Source organism: Antedon bifida, chromosome 4, assembly GCF_963402885.1.
Source record: "Antedon bifida chromosome 4, ecAntBifi1.1, whole genome shotgun sequence".
NCBI lineage: Eukaryota > Metazoa > Echinodermata > Crinoidea > Comatulida > Antedonidae > Antedon > Antedon bifida.
The window spans coordinates 5,349,425-5,370,527 of record NC_136229.1 but is presented as its reverse complement, the minus strand read 5'-3'; the positions used below and the strand labels follow the sequence as shown (position 1 = coordinate 5,370,527).

The window sequence follows — 21,103 nt, the reverse complement described above, 5'->3', positions numbered from 1 at the left end:
AAATGGTATTATTGAAAACAAATGTCCTTTTGTCTTTGTTTAAACAATAACACATTATTTACAAAAAATGCATGGTTTTTCATGTTTTTACATAAAGAAAAAAATCACATTAAATAATAATAATTTCCTTACATCATTTTAAATAATTAAACTACATTATGACCATGATGAAGAATAAATATTTTTTATACAGTATTAAAACTGAAATATATATTACAGAATTTATGACTTGTTTTTTTTCAAAACATAGATGCTCTTCTACGTTACAATGACATCATTATTAAATGAAAACTGTGAAAACCATAATTATGTCTAAAGCTCTGTCTACACCATCAAACTAGTTTGACAAAAATGTGTGATAGGGTAGTAACATGCCGAAATATGTTAGTGCTATGCCCAAATATGGTAGAGATGACATCCTCATGTCCATATATGGGCACATCACTACCATATTTAGGCATATCACTACCATGCTTATGCTTACCAATATTGAATCTGGTGTTGATGAGCGGGTATCGTCTTTAGATGCACCCTCCTCGTCTTTTGCACTTGGTACTTGCACTGGTTGTGTATTGGTAATGCTTAAAACTTCTACTCCTGGAAAAAGAAATAATATCATCATTACAAAATGTGACCAACAGCCTTGAACACAACATTTGGTAAAAAAAAAAATCCAGATTCAGGTATCAAATTGAAAGAAAAAAACAATGGAATTTAAAAAAAAATATACAAAAAAAAAAAAATTTAAAATAAAAACAAAATAAAAAAGAGATGAATTATCTATTTAAAAAAAACAAATATTTATTAAAATAAAAAACAATACCGCAAACTATATCAACAAATCATCGTTAAATAAATATTTTACCTACTAAAAAAATTGTTAAAATCCAAATTATGAAAAAATTGATCAGCAGTCAAGTCCAATATTAAATATCCATGAAAAGAAATGAACAAAAAAAATTCATTTAAAAGTCCAATATTCAAGAATTAAGACAGCTCATATTCGTTATGTGTTACTAGCTACGAGTCAAACATCCATGTGAGCAGTAGCAATATCTTGGTAGATATAGCCAGGCCTAAATAACCGTAGGCTGAGTCACTATCAAACTGATCTTCAAGCACTGCGGTTGTCACTGACTTCTACCAGGATGATTTTAGAGGAAGTGATCGTCTATGTCACGTTAAATGTATAAGGAAACTCTAATTGTCCAGATTACCCTGTTGTGAAGTGTGTAAATTAACTTAACTTTGCGTTGATTAAGTTTTCTTAAGGGTCAATTTTGAAACAACAATTATGTTAATTAATTTATACGTAGACTACTAAATCATAACAGTTTTATACTCATACACTATTGTAACAAAATGATTTTCATCGTCGTGGTCTATATGTTAAGTTCCCCCTGTAAGCAAGATGATTGATTAAGTCCAACTAGTAGTATTAGTCTTTGCGGAACTTTCCTTTTTTAGATATGACCAAATTCACATTTCACATTATTGCAAAACAGTATAAAGTCCACTTTGAAAATCAGTAGGCCTACTGTAATACTGAAAGTGTTATCACATAAGACAGATATAAAATACTACCAACCATTCTCATAACCACAAATAAATATTAAAATAATAATTCAATGGTTACCATATGATAAAAAATAGTGGATTAAATGTATGAATATTATACTAAATATTGTATTTTGAATTTTGAGTTAAAATCACTTTATCTTTTTTATATTGAAACTTGTCTGCAAAAACATATGGTGGGCTGACAAATAAAAGAAAAAATACTTTGATACTAAAGTAAAACAACCCACAGTTCCCACTAGGACGAAATGCAAAGATGTGCATGTGAAACGCAGGTTATTTAACCAATCATTGGTCAAATTACTCACATTCTACATACTTCAGTGGAAACTAAGCTTTAGTTGGAAAATAAGTTTAACAGATCAATTTATCTAAATATTATTTATCCGGGAAAAAAAATTGAATTAAATTTGAAAACAGATACCTACAGGAAAATTAACACATCAATTATTACAGTTTTTATTGATTACTTAAATCAAGTTCAACGGTTATTGACCTGTTTACTAACAGACAGGACATCTTACAGTAAAGTCCATGAACACATATTCCGATGACTAACCTACTTATCCAACAGCCCAGATGTTACGAAACTTCATAATTTTCCTTCCTTGTTTTGTAGTGTGTCCCCTCAATAGGTGTTGGCCGTAGTTTTAACATATTGTTACCGATTCCTTTCACAGGAAAAGTGTCCTTTATAAGGGTGTCCCTTGAATAGGATTGGCTGTAGTGTCAACATATTGCTACTGATTCATTTCACAGGAAAGTGTCCCAAATAGGGGTGTCCCCTGAATAATGGACATACTCCTGAATAAGGGGTGTCCCAAAGTTCCACTGTATCTACAGTAATGATGGATTGTATTGGTTTGCATGACATCATAGAGAGTAGACATATTAACAATAGAATTGTATGTCACTTTCAACGAGATGATATGATACAGTATTATCAGTAGGCCTAATATAACTAAAATTGTAATATTAATTTTGTATCAAAAAAATATGTATCTTGACAGAATATTTGGTATTACCTGGCTCAATTAAAAATTTTTTTGTTTTAATATGAAATTGTTATCTCACAATGTTTGTTATGCTTTAATTAAATAAATATTTTATTTAGCATGTACCGTAGGGTAGATATTTGCATGAAAAAAATTACATAACTATTCAATTGTACTGTAGCTGTGTAGATTTACTCCATGGTATTATATGCCTAGCATTTTGCTAGTGTAATAACGGTCATAACCAGTAAATTGAGTGGGAAATTTGATGAAACATTTAAGGTCGGCAAATTCCCAGAATGGGAGAGTAATAATCCATAGTAAATCCTACACTAATCCTCAATGTACACTGTCTTATATTCACCTGTATGGCAATGTTATTGAACCTCAGTATAGGCCTATATTTTTTAAGATTATTGTAACTTTTCACATGTGGACCTATTTACACATGCTTGCTCAAAAACGTACTGAGCGGCGATCACAATCACAATGTCTAACAACGATTAGCGTCTAAGATAATGATGATTGTAAAAGAAAGGTAGGTATGTGGAAAAAGGGAAATAAAAATTAAAACGTAAACTGCGTAACTAGTAAAATCGAGTGGGAAATTTAATGAAGCATTTAAGGTTTAGCAATTCCCAGCAATGTAAGAGCAATCATCCATAACATATTCAACATTTAATCCTCACTGGATCACCTATAACTCAAAATCTCAATTCAAAACAACTCTGATAAACAAATTGTATTTGTTTACCTTGGATTATATTCATAATTAATACTTTTTTTAGAGAGTAATTCAATTTATTGTTTAAATACACAAACTCTCTTGAAGACATTTACTCTTTCATGTCTCAAAAAGAAATGATGCTGGTGGTTTGTAAGGAGGCTCCCACCTGATGAAACAGTTTATGGACTATACCATTTGTGGAGAGGGGTGTTCAATGAAAATTTCTATTTTTTGAGTTATATCTTGCTCTTTGAGGAGAAAGGGCTATTGTCAGTTTATCCAGGTAAGCTAGGCACGAAATAGACTTTTAGCAAATTAACCAGGATTCTTTTAATAAAACAAAGAGGAATGAAATGCCTCTTCTGATCCTACTATCTTGTCTCACAAAGTAAAGTAAATCTAAATTATTTCCCCTAATTTTTTGCTTGTTAAAACACAGATTTGTCATTATAATTTAACCTAAAAAAAGTGTAGCTATTTTTATATCATAATTCATTTGTGACATCTTCGTCACACTGGTCATACCATTGTCCTTTAATTACTTAATTATAAAATTACCATTATAGTTTAATTTACACACTCTAAATGTTATGCCAAGCAAAATGAATCTAAATGGACCAATAAAATGTCTTGAATTTTGCAAAAAAAGAGAGTTCAAAAGGTTGCCAGAAATCATGAGCAAACTCTTGACAGATTGACCACATCCGTACATAATTAATAATTAAGAATAAAAAATTAAAAATAAGAATACGGTAATGCATATAAATATAACTTATAGGACAGTCCGAGAGTGCATCTGAAGTATAATTCCCCTACATATGATTTCCCCCAAATTTTGTTTTATTTTTGTGCCCTAGTTCTGAGTGTGATTAGGCTAAATTAGCACTAAAAACCTTGTGAATGTGAGTTTGATGTAATGTTATATATCCAGCCTTACGCAGTTGAGATCCATGGTTCAGTTCCTGCTGAGGATCCCTTTTTTTTTTATTATCCTTTTTCTATCCAGTTTGTGTTCAATTGCTTGTAATCAATTTTAAACCCATTGTTAATGCAGTTTAGAATTATAAACCACCGCCTTCCCTCCAATTTTTGCCAAATATACTCTCCCAGGCACCCCACCCACCCACCAAAAACTGGGACTTAATAATGTATTCATATGGAAAACAAGTTTCTTTAATAATATTATCTTTGTTTAATAAATTAAATCATATTTTTAAATAGAGACTGCAATTAACTCTATAACCTATATTTATAATTGAGAACAGAAAAAAATAGATTCATTAATTTTAAGTAAACATCAGCTGCAGATGTACAAACTACTCCAAATATATCTAGAGCATTGCACTGCAGTTCAGCTTCGATTAATATCATTCAAGATAATGCAGTAAGGATATCACCAAGTTGTGTTTTAATTAAAATTGCTCAATCATACTTTAAGCCATAAGGTATAAATTATAAAACCGATTTTCAACAGACAGATTCAGAAACTGTCTCCAAAAGTACATGAAACATAGTCGCAATTTTAAGGCCTGTTGATTTTTTTCCCACTTTTAGTAATCAGAAGTAATTGATTAAAAAAGATAATTTGTATAAAGGATCGTACACTATGATTAATGCAATGTTAACACTCTCTCAGGCGGGGTAGTTAAAAGAGAGTGCTTTGATCATGTACAGGTCCCTGGGGATTGCATGCTTGACTTGGCACATGTCATCGTACCCTTGCCAATGAGGTCAACAAACAAAATAAATGTCATATTAGTGTAACAGTTGAAATCGTAGTTTATGACGGTATAACCTTTAGATTAATCATGTTTTTCAAAGAAAACGATATAATCATAATTTCAAACTAAATATTTAATCAATATACATCACTAGGATAAGAAGAGTAGGTTGTGTAGATGCATATTAGTGTATCCGTTATTCATCATTAGTGTAGTTAAGGAAACTTTAGATAGTAGGCCCTTTACGGACCCATAGCTACTGTAATCAGCACACAGTGAGTGGATCCTTTAAAGGACAACTTGACCGAGGACCATATTTTTACAACATATTAGGGATGTACATATGATTTCAAATACTGTACCATTTTTTTATCATGCAAGCATTGCTTGTATACACGTCGACCAACAGCTTTACAATTCCAACCGAAGGACGAAGTAAGAGTACTGTAAAGCATCCTGCCGGGGATTCTAGCAATACAGTACAGGTCTTGGAACCATGCCTGTCATATGCTACAGTAGTCTGGTTAACTATTAACATGCTATATCGTTTTTGGAATCAGACAGGGTTTGAACCCAGGGCTCTGTAAATTGTACATTTCTATGGTATATATCTTACCGGTGGCTCCTCCTTCACTAAGCCCTGGTACACCTTTGGAATCTCGACTCTTTGAAAGTGCCCTTCTACTGCTGTCGTTGCTATCACTCCGCCAACTGTGTTGGTTGGAATTGGTTGGGTTAGAATCTGACACTGGCACCGGTACATACTGTAAGAAAACATACAAATAAAAAATTATTGTTAACTTTTTTCTCTAGCACCTATCATAGTACCTACATGCCCCAACAAACAAAGTTTAATAGTAGGCTTCTCTGAAAACAATGCACCTGTGTGCCTGACACAATATTCAGTTTCCTGTGTCCTGTCCTGTGGCCATTCAAACTTAATAAATCTCCTATCTAAAAGAATACAATTTAAGAAAAATACTTTAACTTAAGTGAAACACTTAGTATTTAAGGAAAATATCTGGTGAATACGGCTAGGCACCAGTTGGTGAATTCAATTTGGAAAAGATTTTGGAGGTATGTCCTAGCCTAGAGCTTTAGACACAGAGGCCAATTAACTTCTACACATACAGTAGAAGATAAAATACTTTAACTTAAGTGAAACACTTAGTATTTAGAGAAAATATCTCGTGAATACAGCTAGCCACCAGTTGGTGAATTCAATTTTGGAGGTATGTCCTAGCCTAGAGCTTCAGACATAGAGGCCAATTAACTTCTAAACATACAGTAGAAGATATAGGTATTACTCATGATTGTGATTGGTTTCAAACTGATAATTTGCAAGGCTGGATCCTTAGGGCCAAATTGGAGTTTTAAGTTGATAAATCTATTAATATAGTGTATACAAGGTTTTAGAAAAAGAGAGAGTTTAAATATGGATTTGTTTTTTTTTTTGTGGTATAGGCAACAAGTTATTCTCAATCAAAGAAATGTTTTCGTTTGCAAAAAAGAGGTACTTTTAGTGTTTGAAAGGGATTTACAGTAACCAAGAAACCAGTTTTGCAAGAAAAGAGAACAATCTCTGTTCAAGCCAATTAACTGTGTTGTCAAAAGCCTCTGTAAAAAAAGTGGTCAGGTTGAAACCTTACCAACCATACTGGTGGCTATGATCTGCCCTGACTTTTCGGAGGGAGTGGATTCTTGGTATTGGTTAATATATTAGTTGTGATTTATCATGTTTAGGTTTTGTTTTTTCATAGATTCACTGGTGTAAATGGAGTACTGTACGTCAATAAAGACTACTTGATTCCACTTTGAGTTCACACACACTCTGTGATATGACACCTTGAATGGAACTTCTCTAGATCATTCACAGTCTATGACAAGTTCCAGGAAATGAAGGTGATTATAAATAAGCTTATCCTTATTAAAACAAGGACTTAGTACTAATTAATGGGATATTAAAAAGATTTAATTAAAATAATGGAGAAATCAAAAAGGTTAAGAAGTAACTGTCTATTATAACAGAGTATATTATAACAGAGTATAAGAGACAATCTTTTTTTATTTTGCACTATTCATGCCAAAGCCCAGCTCAATACTACAACGAATAAGGGAGGAGTAGTACTTTATAAATCGCACTTTTTACTCAATAGTGTCCAGATGGAAGAAGAGGAGAAGATGAGAGAGTCTTAGAATGTATCCTCTTGATAGCATAATACAATTACATACTGTACACCATACTGGTTCAGGTATAAGCCCACTTCATATTTTCATGTGATGTACTGTAAATATATACAGGCCTAATACATTGTCTCGTTGACAGAACCCAAATCTATCTTAAATTCTCAGTATAGTATGGTATATGGTATACACTTAAGTTTATTGTTCGTTCGCTCAACTCGAATGGTGTTTTTGTTTTTCAAAAACAACATTCAAATAAACTTGAACATGTCATTCTCATTTTGTTTAAATGTCTGTCATTGAATTGTTTAAAATATTCTTAGAAAGTGACAGTAATCCAGAAACAGCTAGAAGAAAAGCAATGGTTTATACTCTGAAGACTTGTACAATAATCAAACTAAAAGATCTAAACTAAATATAAACAGCATAAAAGTCGGTGGTAATATCTTTGCTTTCATAGGAATAACTCCAGTATATGGCAATGAACTTAATCTGAACTTCTTTGAAAATGTCTCAAAATAGTAACGATTATCTTAAATCCAGCGTTTTAAAATAAATCAAGTTTTAGCTTAACTATCACTCACCTATTATTATCTAAAAAAACCAAAGTTTATTGACCTTTATATATTATTTTAAAAGAATATAGTTACAAGGCTTTAAATACTAAATACACATTTGAGTGGGGAGGGGAGGGGAAATGACAAGAAGTGGAGGAGAGCATTGGAATGTTAATGAAATTGAAGTACACAATTTTAAAGTATGCTTCTAAGTAGGTGATCTAATTCACATTCAAAACATTCGTAAAACAGTAAAATTTGCTATATCACTATCTGTATATTATAAAAAATAAAGAAATTAGTAAATAAAACTCCATATTTGTTGAGACACCATAATATTCTGTGGACATTATGTTACGTCCCTTTGATAGTGGTTATCCTGTTAGTATAAATATTTTAAACAATGTAGTATAACTATATGGTTAAATAAATGAAATATTTAACACAATGATAGATAGTTTGTATTTTCACTTTGCAATGAAGTATTGAATTCTCCGTCAAATCTTTTAGCTAATTTAATGAAATGTGAGCCTTCATAATTTTTCTGGGATTAGGCTTAATTACGGACGACATATGAACGTGCTATCCATACAACTTTGCCTGCTAAACAGTGAGTTTCCCTTGTAAATCATTATTCTGTAATGATACAAAAAGCTGTCAATAACAGCACTGTCCAGCAATATATAAACAATCAATTAAAATCTTAATTGAGGAGAAAATTATTTTAGTTGATGAAGAAAAACAAATTTTAAGATCAAACAGTTCTAGCTATTACACAAAAAAACATTACAAATATTGAATATATTGCATTGCTAAAAAAAACCTAGGTAATATAAAAGTTGTTCCTTCAATAGGGGTGTCCACTGAATGAGAGTTTTCATAGTGTTAAATACATATTGTCCCTCATTTGTTTCACGGAAAAGTGTCCCCTTAATAATAGTGGTATCTCCTTTAAGTAAAGTCCCAAAAGAGGAGTTCTATTGTATTTAATATGTGATAGGAAAAATGATCACCCAATTTATCACCCACTAATAATAGATACATTCTGATATAAGAGATAAAAACAAGTCATTATTCAATATACAAGACCTGAGGTTCAATGCTGGTTAAAACTGCAGTTTATAATACCCTTCAAATTATTTGATATCCTGTCGTTGTACATGCCTATAGCATAATGTACTACGTCAAAGTGTAATAAACATACTAGTTATTTAAAAAAGGATGTCTTTTCATCATAATGTGCAATGTTCTACGTCATAGTGTAACAAACAAACTATGTTTATCTGAAAAAGATGTTGTTTTTTCATCTTTAATAGTAAGATGTACGTCATAGCACCTGTACATATTATTTTGTTAAGAAATAAGCAAGATACTGTACATAACAACATAACAATTTTTTTTTCATTACATACAATTTTAAGAATTTTATTTATTTAAATTCCAATATGTCCAACATTATATCAACTTTGCTGGTTACTGCAAATAGTCACACACTAGAACATTTAACATTAAATATATATAGTAAAAAACAATATTTAATGTTTGGTGGATTTATATTAAATGATCAAAACATTAGTAGATTTGTTTTTGTTTAATTTAATTTTTTTTCAACAATATTTTATCCATCCATTTTTTTTGGTCCATCCAGCCGAAGCTGATCATTTATGGACCTTCACAAAAATACAATAAGACAAGACATAAATATGCAACAATTGGTGTAATCTTGGTATAAGTCTAGCATGAAAATAATTCAAATTTAGAGGTAATTGTGGAGCTTTACTCTAGAAAAATGATATCTGAAATCAAGGAAGAAAACTATAGGAGGAGACGGTCCTAAGTAAAACCCAATCATTTACCTTGATGAATACAAAATATAACATATATAATGCAACATTAATATAGCGCTATTTCTTAAAGATCAGAGCGCTTTGAGTGTTAGTTGATTATTAAAATGTATACAGGTAAGCTAGGCACGATATAGACTATCTAGACTCTCAACGGAAAACATGCTAACATAGTGACTCAAATAAGAAACCAAAAAAAAAAACAAAAACAACATCTTGATGACTAAATACAAAATATAATATAACATTAGTGACTCTAACAAACCAAATCTGCTATATAAAACTTACTAAATTGGTTTTAAATTGGTAGTATTTATTATTTTTATTTATTTATTTTATTTATAAATTGATCAAAGACTCTAAAAACACCAATACAGGATTGCCATAAAAATACAATATAAAATTTGATTTACACAATAAATGTATTAAAATTGAAGTAAAATATTTGAAATATTAAATAAAATAGCTAGTTTTATTATAACCAATTTTGACCTATTATTTTGATCATTCTGACAACATGATGATATAAAATAAAACCATAATGAACAATGAGCTAATACACATAGATTACAAGGTTTATCATCAAGCTTGAAAACAACGAAAACAACATTTAAAATAGACTTACTCTTCCCGATCGGGCTAGACATGGACATAGTGCCGAGATGACAGATTTAACATTTGTGTGCTCCCACATTTTAAAACAGATATCTCTAAGATGTACTACGTTTTGATGTCTCTATTCAACACATGGTTTACACTAATGATATGAGTTACACAGAATAAAACTCGCCATCTATAGATCCTGGTTTAGCGGTTGATAATGGTGATGATGAGTTTAGAGTTCAAGCCAGGTACAATTAACGATTGTATCAGACAAGGAAATCCTTACACACGTATGCTTGCTTGTAAACACATAAATTCTAAAACAATCTATATCTGGCATCATTTGTCCAGGAGCACTTTATTCCCATAGGGGAGAATAAATAAATAATAATGATGTGATTATATAAATCCTCCAAATATAAGCTCGCCCAAATTATAGTAAATTTTAAGCAATATGATCTAAGTACTAGCTATTCAATTTTATTCAACCATAATTTTTTTAATTAAATGCAAAGAAAGGATTATACTCTTACATAATTATATTTAAAAATTTGATTAGAGTATAGCGAATAGTGTATTCATATGTACAGTGGAAATAACTGTTCTGGGCTACAAAAGCGCTCATTGGCTAAACCAGAGCTTAAGGGGACCCCGGAACAGTAGAAAAAACCCAAACACATTAAATCCCCATGTTAGAGAGCTCCCTAGGGGTGCTAAACTAGAGGCCTTTTCCCCGGAAATACACCACTGTTAATTGATCAGATGTTTTGCCATACTTTGATATAAATTGTATTTTGTACTTGATTGAGAACACTTGTGAACAAATGTGTAAGTAATGATCTGGAGGTTATGGGTTATGGTTCGGGTCCCACCCGAGATTTATTTGCGTATTTGTTTGCAATGCATACTGTAGTATAGAGTACAATTTATGTCAGAGAGTTCAAAATATCTGACCAATAACTATTCTGTTGACTTATAGTATATAATTTTCTATTATAAAAAACAAATTTGCATAAATTATCAGAGTACAATTTCTGTCACTATTACAAAATATGGTTGTAAATGTAAACAATAGTATTATTAGAAGGGTGATGATTTCATATCACTACCTTATTTGGGCATATCACTACCTTATTTGGGTATATCACTACCATAGTTGGGCACATTTTTTTGTGAAACTAGTTTGATAGTGTAGACAGAGCTTTAGGATAGTACAGTTACATTAAAGAGCCTTTAGGTGAATTGATAACGAAATAGTGCATACATCACATCCTTTATTTGTACTTGAACAATACACATGCCTTCCTGTTATGATTCAATACTATGAATGGGACATGGAACCCACAAATGTACAGCGCAAGTCACGTTGCTACAGTAGATCTGGCAATTTCGTTTTTGTCGTCACAACATTGACGTTACAGCTAATTTAATTTGTTATTAAGATTACCACACTATTTCTTTTCTTGTAAATAAGTATAATCAAGTTAGTACCAAAATGTACTGAACCGAAGTATGTACTTTTAAATACTCTACAAAAGAACTTCTTGCAAATTTTCTGATCATGCTCAGTTTAACAGAAGAAATGTATTTATTTTCAAGTTCAATGTTTAAGTATGTGAATGTGTTGAATATATTAAAGATAATAGCAAAAGAAAAAAAAAGAGAGAAAAACACATTTTATACAAATATAATTATATACCAATTAATATACATTTTCAGTTCAGTTTGATTTGCATTGAGACATGAACGTTTTTATCTGATGAACACTGGTGCACACTAAAGTTTATTCTGGAACCACACACAACAGACACATGTGGAAAGCACCTTCTTAAGGGTCTTTCACACCTGTTCCAGCATGGTTACAGTCCGGCGAATCGAACATTAATGTTTCGTTTTCAATCGATATGCGCGTAGCCGCGTGAAAACGAAACATTGGCGTTCGTGCCGGAACAGGTGGGAAAGTGGATTAAATTGTAAAAACAAAGACATCAACTATTGAGATTCAACAGGAAATAAAAGACAGTCTGAGTAGACAAAGCAAAATTATCTATCTAACCGCACTTGGTGGAATCAATCTAAAGCAACACTAGAGAAAGTAATTCTGTGCAGTGCTGGTATGAGCTATGTAACTGTAACTGAGCAGACGCAAGGGCGGGAAGGAACCAGCCTGCCTGTCATTAAAACATACATTGCCCCTTATTTGTTTCACCAGAAATTGTCCACTTTATAGGTGAAATCCCGAAAGATGTACTAGGTTCTTTAAAGTGCACACAAGCAAGATGTGTACACTGGACCTACGGTTTATAGTCCTTATCTGAGAAGACTTGTTCTACCAACAGAACCATGGAGCGAGTGAGCCTCTATTGCCGCATAACCGCATGGAGCGTTGTGAAAATGAAACATTCACATAGATTTGATTTGCCTGCACCGGACCGGAACCGACTATTAAGGCTGTCTCAAATGAGAGGTTGTACGTCGATATAAACAACAAAAGCTTAACTTACTCCACCATGGTCTGGAAAGATATTCCTGACATCCTTGCGACCACTATTTGAGGTAGGTGGCACAGCTTGACCGGATCCACCGCCGAAAACCATCGACTCTCTTTTGATTCGTATCGTTTCATTGAGGACGGCGACTCTCCTCCTGACAGCCTCGGCTTGTGACCGTGTCAAGGATGACGTTACTTCTCGTAAACTTGCATCGTCACATTCATCACCATCTGCATAAAAAAAATTTATATTGTATTATTATAATTTGTAATATAATAAAATGTGTATTTCCCTGTATCATAAAGTAATAGAAAATAAAATATCCAAAGAAAAGTTTATTGACTTGAAAAAAATATGTATGTTTGAGGTAAAAGATATAAAACATGTAATTTGACTTAAGTAACTGATCAAATTTGATATAGATATACAGTTACCTAACAATGAAAATTAATTGGTATGGGAAAAAAACACAAGAAAACGATATGACTAATGATCTATACAAATATATAATACAAATATTTATAATAAAAAAATTGAAAACAAATAAATATTACCTTTAAATCTATGTGTAAGTTGATGGAAGCCAGCTTCCTTTAGCCAATGGACTTCTTGTTCTCCATCTAGAGGGCAGCAAATAGAAAATACAAGTAAATTTCAATTCAAACTCAAATAAAATGAAAGTAGCTCTTTATAAACACCTAATTGTTTATCAAAATCAAACATTAACAGAAACAAATCAAAGTTTTATATTTTATTTCTTGTAAACGATTTCTCCATTGTCTTTTTTTTTTTTAAAGTTGGAAGACAAAAATAAAATAAGTAAACAAAAGTTGTTGTTTTATGTTTTATGGCAAAACAAGAATGTAAAAATTGTCTTCAATAAATGCCACATTAATAAAATAACATATTTTGTGGCCTATGAAGAAGAAGCCATTCAAATTTGAAAAAAAGACTAATTTCAAGAGAAAACAATATATAATTATTAAAGATGTAAAAGCTCAGGAGAAACAATTAAGCACTTAGAGAAACCAATGGTTTAGAAAATTAAATGGTATGTAGTATAGTTTTAATTAGACATTCATTGTATATACTGTATGTGAGTAACTATTGTATAGAGTTAATGCAGTGAAGAAAATTACGTAGTAAACAAAAACAACTTGTAGAGTATTCTATTCCCATGACCTAGGCCAATTAACCATACTATACAAAAGTTTGTACTTAGACACAAATCAAGGTTATAGTGTTTGCGAAAGTATCACATCTTTTATCAATGGATAAAAAACAAGACAAAACTAGAATTTAATTCGTCACTTTGACGAATTATAGGTGATCATTTTTATAATTTTATTGACATTAATATTTTTTAAACATGAACGTACGTTAACATACAATCGAAAAATGTTGATGTATGCCATCCTATTATACGCTTATAGTGCTGAGTTGTGCCTATTATATGCCATATACATTATGTACAGTATATACTGTATATCTATATACAGTGTAGCATTGGTGAAATTATGGACACACATCATGTTCTAATATTTTGGCACTGATGACATCATCAAAATAAACTTGTGGATAACAATATCGAAAGATAATGAATTGAGCAATAAAATATAACAATTGGAAGAAAATTTGGCACGTAGAAGCGCGGTGCGCGCTCTTTAAAATGTGTATAACTTTGACGAAAAAGATGAAAAAACTACTTTTTAACTTCAACTGGCCATATGATAACGTTATAACATCCGATAGGCCTAATTTTTAAATAAATTCATATCTACATTTTACCAGCTCTCATAATAAGTTACAAACATCAAGGTCAACTTTAATTCAGAAGAGCTGTAAGCTATTCAAATATACGTTGTTGGTGAAATTACGTAACCACCGTTATTCAAATTTTAATACGTGATGACGTTTAAAAATGAAAATATTGGCAACTCATGAGTAACATAATTGATTGAAGTAGAACATATTAAAAATTAAAAGAAAATCGATCACAGATAAGCAAGTTGTGCTCTGTTGAATATGGTGGTCTATGACAAAAGAGGTAAAAACCCTATTTTTAAAATTCATGTGGCCAAATGATGACGTTGTACCATTTTGTACGTCTAATGTGTATATACACTTATATCTACAACTCATTGGCTTCCATAATAAGTTAAAAAAATTGGGGGTCACCTTCCATTCTGAAGAGTTATATTCATTTTAAAAAGGCCTTATTTTTTACCATTTTTAGCACTTTTGTACAATTAATGTGCGCATTTTGTCATTTTTAACCTGCTCGTATAGCAGTATTTTAAGTCGAAATGGACTCAAATTTGGTGAATGTACTAAGGAAGATGAGTAGAATGCAATTTGTACAAAAAATTGGTATTTTTTACGCTTTCTATGTACGCACGCGCAAAAACGTTTTTTTGCGCAGTAATTTTTTAAAACACGCAAATGGCCTAATTCATGCTCTAAATTGATCAAAACGTAATTTTGAGCTTTTTTAATTTTTAACGCGCGATTTCACGCGCATGACCCAACGTGCACGTGCGTTTTTATTTGCTAATATTTTTACCCTTGACCTGAAGTTTACGTGTAGTGAATTTCAATAATATGTGATGATGAATTATGGAGATATGATTGATAATGTGATTTCACAAAATGGCGTATAAATGACGTCACGGATGAGTGATCACGCTGAAAAGCTTATTAGGACTAAGTTACAGTATTTGAAAGACATTGTGAAATTTTGGTAATCATTGACATTTAACTTTTTGAGATATTTGTTACACAAAAAGTGTACAGAAAGAAGAAAAATATTTTAATGCAAGTACAATAACAATAGGTGATCATTTTATTCTAAATGATCACCTAAATATGGTTAAAAAAAAGAACCACATATACTAAAGTACTACTGCATCTATCCAGTCAAATATTGTCACTGGCCATACTACCGTACAGTAGGCCTACACTCTCAGAAAGAAAATGTGTGCAAGAATCACAACATTCAATATTTCTCTAAATAAAGAAATGGGCAACCAAACAAATTTCACGTCTATGCAAATATCAAAATATTTTCTATAATCTTTTAACCTCAGACTGTGTAACATCATTTAAATATCCATTGTTTATCATGTGCAATAAAAGTGGGCTGCCACCTCAAAAGAGGGAAAAAAAACTCCTATGCAAACTACTGTAAATTATAACTATATACTGTAAATATTCTTTCATAGAGATTTCATCCTTTATTGAAAACAAAGTACAAACAAATCCGCCATGAAAACAATCAACAAGCAAAAAGCTACAAGAATATATTGTAACATTTAATAGTAAACACAGTTTTTATTAAAAAATCAAACTTATTGGTACTATATGATATCAGTTACATACCTAATGTAAAATAGACTATTCCTGATTGAGTTTTACTCCTAGGCCTACAGCAGCAGCATAGCAGTGTATGGGCCTCTTTCAGCATGGCTCTTGCTGCTCTGGGATACAATTCCTCATGACTTTAGAACTAATTTTTACTATAAAACTAACTAAAACTATAATTTCCGAATCTGGTCCTACTGACTGAATTGTGTTAAAAGGACGCTATTCTAACTGTAACCTCACTCATGTGTGCAATGAGATCATCAAATCACGGAGGTCATTTAAAATACAAGAGAAAGGGAGCAGCATAGCGCATCCAAGTCTTATGCAAATCACTCAACAACAATAGAAGGTTACAATTATAATATGCCACAGCTTGACAGGTACTGCCTTCTTCATCTGAGAAACTTTAAAATTCTGTTTTTGATTTATATATGATTGATTAAACAATAACAACGCTGTATTTTCCCACATTCAGGTGATTTTACAATGGGTTGTACCAAACAATAGGATGGTAGCGCACTAATGGTACTGTCTACTGGAACAATATGTCTATAAAGTGTTGGTTGTTGAACCCTATCAACTAGTATAATAAAAAATTATAACTGAATTATTATCTATGTCAATGTTAGTGTATTAAATGTATGGGTACGAAGTGTTTTGTTCGTGAGAGGAAAGCAATGTACAGGTTTACACTTTAGACATTCATTACCTATTTCCAAACGGGAACAACCCAGCAGTTTGTTAAATACAGCGAGACCGGCATTTATCACAATCTATGACAAATCTTAAACTTTATTTTATTACTCGGATTTTCATTAGCTGAAAACTAAATTATTGTTGGCCTTATTAAAAATGTGCCTATTTTGTTTATATTCTACTTATTTTTTAAGTGGGTTCAGGATCAAGTCAATGCACTCAGTTGAAATCAACCAGCACATAATTCATTTCTGTGTTCTCTATCAGTAAAATTGTTAATCTTTGACCTACAGTACAAGATGTACATGTAAAATATATGGTTAATACAAACTTCATATTTCAGCAATAGAGGGTGCTATCTTAATCAGATTGCATGAGGTTTCTGCATCAGCAAGGTTAATAGAGAAAAAGAATATTTTAATATATAGGAGATGTAAATATAACAGTAGTATATAATAAATCCAAAGGCAAAAAATGACAATGCTGTGGGTATCAGTGGCTGGATCTCAATGGAGATACAAAAAAAAAAGCGAAAAGCTAAATCAAAACAATAAAGTAAAACAGCCAGAAAAGTTAGCAGAACTTTCGGGCAACATTAGCCCTTCATCAGTGCAAGTGTGCAAGTAGTATAATAAATATATAAATACATCTGTCTATCCTTGCAATTTGATTGGTTAATTTTGTATCACAGGTCGTTCAGTTTAATTCTATTGCACTTACAGAAAACTTTTTCATGCCAGTTTTTAGAAGAGCTTGTTATACTGATGTTTTAACACATGCTCAGTAAGATATTCTAAACTAACCTTCAGGGGCATGTTCATCTTCTAAAGCTTCAGATCCATTTTCAATTCTACTTGGCGATGTCTCTTGTTGTATTTCTTGAAGTTCTTTGAAGTAAACCTCCAATTGTTGGCTTGTCTTGCTGTGCCGATCAACTAATGGAGATAATCTGTAAGAAAAAATAACAAAACAAGACATTTATAACTAAAACCTCATCTGGCTATGAACAACTTTTAAACATAAAAGCAAACAAAAGAAAACTATACAGTTCTTTTAAATAAAAAAACTGAAAGCAATTGAAACTTCTAAAAATAATAAAATGTTATGATAATACCAGGTATAAAATGTAGATTTTCCCATAGATAAAAGGTATATACTGTAGATACAGCAGGCTACAGGTATATGATTCTAACTTTTTAATACATTGTTGCATGTTTGACTGAGGGTTACAGCCATAAATTCCCCTCCCATCGTTCAGGAAAAGCATTTTAAAAATTGGTGAGATCTACAAATGCTGGCAGAAGTATGTGTTACAGTGTATGTCTCTAAAAACATTCAGGATTGCGGTACACCATGTGTTTCCAAAATATAAAGAAAGGTTGAAAATATCTCAACATTTCAATTGTTATGCTATAACCATCTTTGAGTAATAATTCATAGTACAGAAAGTATTAAGTACAGTACTTAAAGCACTCAACACCTTTAATTTGAATGAGGGACTACTGTACAATGTAAACTACGAATATACAGTACCCTTTTGAGTACATTTTGCAATGATACTAAAATGGTTAACTATAGACTCTTTTATTACAGTATTATTCCTATTGAACCAAACAACCTTTGTAGCCTCAATGTAGTTGTTTGGATCTTATATTTGTTTAGCAATCAATCCATTTCATATCATATCCTTCCTATGCCTGGTACTGTAGAACTCTGAATATTATAGAGGTTATTGTGTGGAATTTGACAAAATATTGCAATTGATGACATCATCTTTAATAGATTTAATATGCTAAGTAATAAATTGGTTGACAAGAAAATCAGATTTCACCCAAAATACCTTCTTTTTTCTCAATTCATTGAAATACATTCTCAAAAACTGAATAAAATGCACAGAATTAAGTATTACAATTAATATGTTGACACAACTATAATCTTGTATTTTTAGGGGAACACAATTGGATCATGTGCTTCTCCTTACTGTAGGTAAAGTTTTTTTTCTGATAGACTAATTATATAGCAGCCAGCAGTGCATGGCCTACCGTACCCATTAGCACATGACCATCACCTGTTTTTTTCTGAGGACCAACACTTTATATATACTTTTATTTTTTTACCAGTGCCATGCAAACTGGATACATTTTAATGTAAAGTGACACACTTGTTTTGTTTGTTTAAATCTTTTAATCTCAATATTGAGAAAAATTTGATTGGGCCCTTAACGAATACACGGACCGGTAAGTACATTGGGTAACCCCTAATCTTCTTTATATAGTACATACGAGCTTAATGTGTACATTGGACCTCCAGATTAAAGTCTTTTTTCGAGAAGACTTGTTTTACATCAGAACTATGGTCAAAGAGAGACTTGAACCCGTGCCGATTTTATCGCGATAACAGTTTGCAGCACCCTTGCCATAACAACTCAGCTACTTGAGTTGATAAAAGAAACATAGATTACTGGATGATATCTTACCATATGTCAATACTAATATCTTTGAAGAATTATTTATGAATATGAAATTTAAGTAAAAAGGAACTAAGACAAAAGAATCAGACCTACTTACAATAAATTGCTTATTCAAACTTACTTGCTTCCCACGCAATTTCATCTAATAGAAATAAATTGATATACCAGGAACAATTAAAATGGCTTGACATTAAGCCAGATCTGATTGTTTACTTCAGCAAAGTTGCTTACAGTATAACAGTACCAATATAGTTATGGATATATAGGATAGTTTTAGAGAACATTGGTTATGGATATTGGATTGCACACCCTCAGGGTAGAAGCATGTAGAGTACATTTTAGTAATAATAATAAAGTTCAATTTAATATATTGTTGCGGTTCTTTTTCAAACTAGAAATGTGCAGCAAAAGTATGGTAAAATAAATATGCTTTAGCCTAATGTAGAATAGAAATTATATTTTTACATTTTGTAGAAAATGAATGAACCATTGTACAATTCCTTGCTACAGGCTTGGAAATGACTATTGTTGGGATTGTATCAAACTAAGAAGATGATAATAATAGCTGCATCTATCATTATTCAGTTTTACCTCTTACATGCCACTATTTTACTCTGTGTAGGATGGTTTTGTTTTTTGTCAGTAACATTTTCTATTTTATATTAATAATATATAATAATTCCTTTCTAAATCGATAAAAATTTATATAATTTTGTTGTTGCATCTACAAACAAAAAATTAGTTTATATGCTACAGTATGGATATGAATCATCATCAAGTTTGTAAATCGCCACATTTGGCCTGATAACACGACCTGGATAGGTCGTGAACATCCAGTTGACTAGTGTTAATTGTCTACAAACTACATATGGTACTACAGTAATTCAAAAATGAAATTCGAAAACAAAAAGAAATGAAAACAAAGAACTATGTATTCTCTTCAGTACAGAGTATACAGATTGAAAATCAGGAGAAAGACACTTGAAAGTGGTACTTTAAAAGCTGAAATACAATAATCATGATGAATCGCAAAAGGAAATAATTTAACAATGTTTACAGTTGCCATGGTTATGATGCAAGCATTCAAGAAAGCAAATATAGATTTATAATTATAAATTAAAAGTCTGGATTAAAATGATGATTGCTAATGAAAAACGTTTGTTATTTGGTTTAATGAAATTTAGGCCATCACACAATTGTTTGAAAGAAGATTTGTTTGTGCTCAGAAAAAAAACATAATACTTGATGTACTGTAAATAGATTGGAAGATACGTAGTCCTAAGGTTAAGTTCTTTCAGTTAAATCATGGACCTATTAATTTATAGGTCCATGGTTCTATAAAACTGTTTTTTTTCCGGAACTTAAACAAGTAAATTAAAAATAATGGTAAAGAATCATAATTTTGTGTGACATGTTAGGAAGAAATCGAGATTAAAGGAAGAAAATGGAGATAAGAGGAAGAAAATGGAAATTATAGAAAGAAAATGGAGATTATAGGAAGAGAATGGAGATTATGGAAGACATGGAGATAAGAGGAAGAAAATGGAGATTAGAAGAAGAAAATGGAGATTAAAGTAGAGGGAAAGATAATGAAGATTAGAGGAAAACAAAGAAGTTTCCGGATATTCCTGATTTTGTTATTATTCTTTCAATCTCATCACTGTTTTTTCTCCCTTTTCATCTCATTCAAATAGTTTGGGCCATAATTTTTTACCGTTCTACTTTCCTAGTCATATTCATATTGTACTGTATGCATGCAGGTCTCAGTTTGTTTAAACTTTCTATACAGGTTAGTTTAAACTGGCCTCAATAAAGAACAAATGAAAAACTGAACAATATGACGTATTTATTATTATGAACATAAACAATTGCT

At 31.4% G+C, this 21,103-nt stretch overlaps 2 protein-coding genes across 4 annotated transcripts in view; both read right to left on the bottom strand.

Annotated features, from left to right (window-relative positions):
• LOC144841618 (uncharacterized) overlaps nt 1-21,103 on the bottom strand; it is a 136,042-nt gene that overhangs the window by 49,341 nt on the left and 65,598 nt on the right. The gene's annotated exons all lie outside the window — the stretch shown is intronic.
• The window catches only part of LOC144841595 (rho GTPase-activating protein 18-like), a 40,794-nt gene that overhangs the window by 17,081 nt on the left and 2,610 nt on the right, over nt 1-21,103 (bottom strand). For 2 of the 3 annotated variants that reach the window (XM_078698033.1, XM_078698032.1), the window contains exons 2-6: nt 17,564-17,709; nt 13,256-13,321; nt 12,714-12,931; nt 5,638-5,785; nt 485-597 (exon numbers count right to left, since the gene is read on the bottom strand). In XM_078698033.1, the coding sequence (XP_078554159.1) occupies nt 485-597; nt 5,638-5,785; nt 12,714-12,931; nt 13,256-13,321; nt 17,564-17,709 (691 nt within the window). Of the gene's footprint in view, nt 1-484; nt 598-5,637; nt 5,786-12,713; nt 12,932-13,255; nt 13,322-16,079; nt 16,351-17,563; nt 17,710-21,103 lie in introns of those variants that run through there. The other variant, XM_078698034.1, reaches the window with a different exon arrangement.